Genomic DNA, 7,014 nt, shown 5'->3' on the forward strand with positions numbered 1-7,014 from the left:
ATGCCACGTCAGCATGCATTTACAAATCGAAAAATATACAAAAATATTTATAGATTCTAAAAATAAATTAAATTAAATCTTTCATAAAAAAAGTCGAGAATTTTTAAATCTTCCAAAAGTATAAAAATAAAAATTGAAGAAGCAATATCTAAAATTTTAAAATGTATATAAATTTATAAAATTTCACAAAAAAAAGATTCAAAAGATTCACACTTAAAAATATATATATAAAACTTTGAAAAGAACAAAACTTACTTAAATTATACACATTTCAAAATTATAAATTATGAAAAAGTTGATAACTTTTTTTTAAGTTTGGAAAATTATATATAATCTAAATATACTTCATACAAATTTTAACAGTACTAACATAAAAATATGTATAGCAATCCAAGTGTATTTTATGCAAATTCAAAAATTACATAAGAATTATTTAAAGATCAAAAAATTCATAAAAAATCCGCTTCTAACAATTCAATCAACTTCTCTATAAAACAAATAATTGTTACTAAATTTTGAAGATTGAAAGCAATGTAATAAAAAAAATTAGAGTAAAATGAACAAAATGGTAAAGATTAAAAACTAAATATATAATTATGCTAAATGGTAAACATTAAAGAACTCCAAAAATTGAACCACAATACACATGTACTTATTGTCAGGTACATTACACCAGGGCTTTCTCCCGAATGAGGATCAGTTCTAGCAACAGCACAAATATTCATGATTTTCACATTCTATTTTCTAAAAGCCATCCGACGTTCATGGATTAGACAAAGCTCCATCTCACATCGTTCCATGGGAAAGTTACAAAATCTAAAATTTTAATAAAACCACTGCATGTATTCTCCTTCCCGTAAAAGAAATGGAAACCGTAAAAGAGGTAGTAAACTTGAGAATGAATTCTATAGGTTTGGCCGGCACCATAAGTTGAACCTCGCAAGCCCTGTTTTGAATCAACTCTCTGCATCTTTACTCGTCAAAATCTGCTCAAATTCAGATTCATCAGACCACAAAGTGCATCAAATGGTGTTTTGTTTTTGGCACAAAGGCTGCAAAAGAGTTGTTGAAATGAGGACCCCAAAGAACGAAATAGACAGTAAAAGGAGATGCTCATCGCTTAAATAACCAAACAGGACACGCTCAATTGAGATGAGACCAACTTCACCGGTAATCAATAAGTATAACAAGAAATGCCAACCAAAAGACCAGTCTCTATTTCCACCTAAAACCACAACTGCCAAACCTGTTTCTACTTAAAATAAAATAACCTATTCTTAGAATTTGGAGAAAATTGATTAGATAATGGAGAAGGAATTTCAAAATCACTTCTAAAAGCTTTCTATTAAAATACTTGTTTCTGGTAAGTAGTACCATGTATTGCGGCTAGATGTTACATCCAAGTCCAACCATATGGATTTCTATCAAAATCACATCTAAAAGCTTTCTATTATCCTACTTTCCCACTCAACATTTGTAGTTCATGGGTTACTTGACGATTAGAAACCATATAACAGCAATATAGGTTCAAATGCAGTATCCTAATACCAACAATAAAAATGTACCATTAGACCTCAGATAAAGAAAATATCACCACGAACAGGTTATTTGGAAGTGAGGGAAAATTTGTATCTTAAATGGTGGTGTTTTAAGAAACTAAGCTGTTCATTGTTATGAAAAATAAATGATGGATGTCTCAGAAGTTTCAATGCAACATTTAAGATATCACCTTGTCAAATAGGCATAAACAACTAGGTATGGAACACATTTTTGCAGAAATCAATATTATATTTTGATAAAAACAGACAAGATAAAGTTAATACACATTTCATCCTGGAAGCGAAGTATCAGGAAATTAAAGATAAATATTTGCAGTAATATTTCATGGTGCCAAAGAACCTCTTACACCACTTAAGCAGATAAGGGATAAATAGAAATAGAAAATAAACACTGCTTTTATGAATCATCTATTTGTCAGTAAGTTAACCTATAGGTTGAATCACTACACAAATCAACATTGGCACTTAGTAACCATGAAATTAAGTGCAGACTTGAATCAGAATGATGCAGTTCAACCAGCAAATGCAGTACAATTTGGTTCTATCCACATAAAGAGACATTGGAAGAGTTTCAAAAAATTTGAATTCCATAAAATTTTGTGGAATTCAATTGAAATCTAATAATTTGCTCATTTGCACCTAACAAACCATGATTTCAAAATAATTTGCTAATGTGTGCCGCTAAATAAACCACCTCAACCGAGATAACATCACAGGACACACAAGAAAGCACAAAATCTGTATAAAGGATGAATTGGAAACACTAAAATAGAGTTCACGATAAACACAATGCATCTTGGATAATATGATCATTTTAATTAAATAAGTTAAGGAACTTGACTTTAACTGAACAGAAAAATGAGACAATGAAACAAAATACTAATATCAACAAGTCAAAAGAAGAATACCTCAAACCCTGGTACAGGATGCGTCAAAATCATCAGGAGCAACTCGAGCAATCCAATTACTCAAAGTCCTCTTAATCTCTGAGTGATTAACATATGCCAACTCATACATACTACACAAATTGACCACCAAAGTCTCATTCAATGCCACAGTAGGTACTCTTTCGAGTGAATTCTCCAATACCTTAATTGAATCTGACAAATCTCTCAAATACATCAAACAAAGCGCCTTATTATTAACAGCCACAACATCTGCGGGATCCCTTTCCATACACTCCTCGTATTCCCTCACTGCAGAAACATAATCTTTGCCTACTAAAAAAACCAAGGCCTTGCTTCTATTCACAAGATTTCTGAACTCAACCTCACTCAAAGCTGAAGAATCATCATTCTTCCTTTCATTTAACATTGTCTCAACACGGTGGAATGATCCTTTTGCCCCTTCAAAATCTCCGATCTGCATCTGAATATACCCTAATTTGGAAACTAAAACCGGGTCTAAATAGTCATGATTGATCAAATGCCTAATCAAATCTAGACATACATTGAATTCCTTAGCCCCCAAATGATGCCCAATTAAACAATGTAAAACAAAAACTTCCCTTTTTCTCCAAATTTTGACATTCTCCAAATTTTGACAGACTCCTGCAAACTATGAATTCCCTTATCTTTAATTTTCTGACGAATAAAGTTAAGCAAAAGATAAAAGCGATCTAACCCTTCTTGGCGATTCCCAAGCTTGAAGGGGAGTTGGGCGTGGATGAAGCGGAGGGAGAAGGGGACCATAGAACCGGAGCGGGTGTGATAAAGCTTAGGGTAGGTTTCATATTTGTAATGGTGGCTGTTGAAGTCGTGGAGAGAGTCAAGCTCGTTGGAGGCGTCGGAGAAGCGGCGGAGCTTGGTGAGAGCCAGGACGTTGTAGGAAAGGTAGATGAGGTGGTCGTCGGGTTTGGTTAGGAGGTCAAGGGAACGGGCTCTAGAAACTTTATCGAGAATGGAACGCCAGGAGCCGCGCATGGCAAGGTCTTGAAGAGAAGCCAGCTCGTGGGATAGGTCGTTCAGAGATCCGAATTGATTCGTCAGAGGGTCGATGGTCGGCGAGGGTTCGTCCATGGCGACAACCACGAATCCCAAGCTTTACTTTGCTTTCGCTGTTCACTTTGTTCCTTACCTTGTTTCACTTTTGAAATAAACGGAATGAATTCTAGCTTCTAGGCTAAGCTTAACCCGAATCACTCGAATTACAAGCAGATATTTACATAAAAAATTTCATCCAGTCGATTTTCACCCATTTAGCAATATATATATTTTTTAAAGTTTGGATACTCAGTTAAATTAGTCAAGTTATGAGTTCCTTTCGAAAATCTGATTTCATCATTAGTTGAATTAATTTTTACCAATTTTTATTTAATTCATTTAAAAATTATACTCTAAATTGATTTTTTTACTAATTCTCAATTCAATCAATTTAAATTGATTAATCTAATTTAATTTAATTTGATTAATCTAATCTAATTCAAATAATATTATTATTTACTGCTATTTTTTGTTTTATTTTAATATTTTACATAAAATGTTTAAAAGATAAAACTACTATTATTATAATATTTGGCATTTTCTTAATAAATGATTTTTAAAGTCGTCTTTTAATTTATATAATATTGGATTAATTTTGTAAGAATAACTCAATTAAGAATTGAATGATGGTGTAGATATAGTATTTATATTGTATAAATTTTAGGGTAAAGTATAAAAATGGTCCCTAAAGAATTGCCCACTTTTTATTTTAATTTTGAACTTTTTTTCTATTTTGGTCACTATATTATACAAAATTAAATATTTTTGTCACTGAAATAAACAAAGTAAAAACATTATAAAACTCTCATTTTCTAATAGGTAATTTTTTTCTAAGTTTTCACTATCGTCTTTTTCTGTAATAAGCAAAACCCTCTTTTCTTGTACCCCTATGAGCCGCCATTACTAGTATCAACATTGGTGGTTTCTTCCAATCATGTCGTCAATGACGTTTCAAATCTAAACCTTCAACATCGTTCCAATGGCTTCTTCCAACCAAGGTCGAGATGAGTTATCCAAATCCAAAATCTAGAAATACCAATCACCAATGCTTCAAACCAAGTAGCCACCGAGTCCTTTTATCTTTTCTTCCACCAGCACTTGACTGGTTATTTTAAAAAGCTTGATGAAAAAAAGATTAAATAAGTTTTTTTGGAATGATTGAGTATGAGTTTCTTTTTTATTTTGGTTTAATTTAGTGTTGTGAAAATTTTTTAGTGTTTGCTTTCTATTTTTAGTGTTTTTGATTTAGGGTTGTGAGATTTTTAGATTGTTGAGAAAAAACTGAAATTGAGGCTTGATTGTGTTCATCAATTGTGAGTTTTTTTTTAGTGTTTTTTATGCCCTGTGTGCACATGGGCATGTGCCTATGCCGTGTAAACCTCATGATCGTGTCGCCAAGCCGTGTGGACCACTTATTTTTTAAAATTTTAATTTTTTAAGCAATAAAAATAAACATACTAAGCATGCAACAAAATTAAATGAAAAAAAAAAGCACTTGGTTGCCTTCCAAGAAGCGCTTATTTAAAGTCTAAGCTCGATGTAACATCTCGATTTTGGGCCTAGTCGGAAAAGTGGTTTCGAAACCACTATTCTGGGACAACTATTCCGGGCCCAGGGAAATTATTTCTAATGTTATTTTATGTGTTATAGCATGATAATATGAGTGCATGAAATTTTTTGGTGAAATAATTTTAGCGATTCCATGCTTAATTGCGAAAAAGGACTAAATCGCATAAATGACAAAAGTTTTGTTTTGCTAGCTAAATATGTTAAATAGCTACAGAACCAAAATTTGGGGTGTTTAAAGTGCAAATGGACCCTAAAAAAGGTGCTTGGCAGGCCATAGAGAGAAAGAAAGTAGAAAAGTCAAAATTTGGTGTGGTTGGTGACTTAATTTTGACTAGAAATAGAATAAAATAAAAAAAAAGGTATCATCTTTTTATCTTTCTTCTTCCCCACTGAAAATGGCAGCAAACAAGGGTGTTTTAAGAGCTTAAGCTTTCAGCCACTTAGTTCTCAAGCAAGTGATTTTGATGACTTTTCTTGATGATTTTACACTTTCGGGACCCTTGTAGCATGAGCTAGCTAATGGGGGGGGGGACTATTTTACAAAATGGTTGAAAGTATAGGGTTTTGCCATGAGATAATTTATGTTGTTTGCTGAATTTTTATGGAAGAAAATGAGTCTTGGTTGTGTAATAAACAACTTTTGTAAAAGAAGTTTGCATGAAAACACCTAAAAAGGGCTATTTTGTAAAGTTGTAAAATAAGTTGTAAATGTGTGAAATAATTGAAATCGTGAATTGCTATAGTTATAAAAAGAATTCGGCTAGGCTTGGTAAAGGAGGAAATTTAAAAATTGATTTACAAGCCTAAGGGTAAAATCGTAATTTTTGTAAAGTCTAAGGACAAAACGGTCATTTTGCCAAATTGTGAATTATAGAATGTTTTAATTAATATAATGATTAAATGAGTGAATTTCATCATGTTAAATCAAGAAAATCAATATTTGGGCTTAAATCAGAAAGTCCGTGTGACTAAAATGGACTAAAATGGAGTAATTAGCCGAAATTGCATTCGAGTTAAGTCCATGTGACTAAATAAGCATTTTATCCATATTATTGTTAATATATTTGAAATCTATTTTGTTATAATTGTATTGAATTATATGTTGAAGGAGTTATGTATGAGAAAGTAATGCCAGAAGTTAATAACACTCATATGATGATAGAATACATTATAAATTTGATGGAGTATGATATTCCATTGAAACGAGTAAGTTGTATGTAAATAATGAAAATATAATGTTACCATGTATTGTACAATTAGTATAGCCTGAATTTTTGACTTGCGTTGTGAATGTAAATTATGAGAATTTACGTAGAAAGAACTCCCGGTTGAACCTTAGGAATAGATTGTGATACTCATACCATGACATTGGGTGATATGTGTGCTAGTATAAGACATGTCTAGGACATGCATCGGCCACATTACGAGAGCCAGTGTAAGACATGTCTGGGATATGCATTGGCCTCGAGATGTACAAGCCACTGTAAGACATGTCTGGGACATGCAACGGCATTGAGACGAGAGCTAGTGTAAGACATGTCTGGGACATGCATTGGCCTCGAGATATACAAGCTAGTGTAAGACCTGTCTAAGACATGGCATCTGTTTGTTGTGTGTCAGTGTAAGACCTGTCTGGGACATGGCATCGACACCGATAGATGAGAGCCAGTGTAAGACCTGTCTAGGACATGGCATCGACATCGATATATGAAAGTCAGTGCAAGACTTATCTGGGACATGGCATCGACTTTGATGTGGTAGCTAGTATAAAACCATGTTTGGGACATGGCGTTGGCATCTTATCCCATGTTTGGGGCTATTGAATATCCTGTAGTATTCCAAATGGTTCAATGGGAGATTTATGGTATATATCGAAATGAGAGAACTTATGACCATGTTGTGAG

The 7,014-nt window shown here is 32.9% G+C and overlaps 1 protein-coding gene across 1 annotated transcript; it reads right to left on the reverse strand.

Moving 5' to 3' along the window:
- Positions 1-569: 569 nt before the first annotated feature.
- Positions 570-3,766, reverse strand: LOC108450398 (uncharacterized). Its single transcript, XM_053022437.1, is given in 3 exon segments — positions 570-986; positions 2,468-3,098; positions 3,101-3,766. Coding segments are annotated over 2 exon segments (1,107 nt in total). The 5' UTR covers positions 3,578-3,766; the 3' UTR covers positions 570-986; position 2,468.
- Between the last annotated feature and the right edge of the window lie 3,248 nt (positions 3,767-7,014).

Source organism: Gossypium arboreum, chromosome 12, assembly GCF_025698485.1.
Source record: "Gossypium arboreum isolate Shixiya-1 chromosome 12, ASM2569848v2, whole genome shotgun sequence".
NCBI classification, from domain to species: Eukaryota; Viridiplantae; Streptophyta; class Magnoliopsida; order Malvales; family Malvaceae; genus Gossypium; species Gossypium arboreum.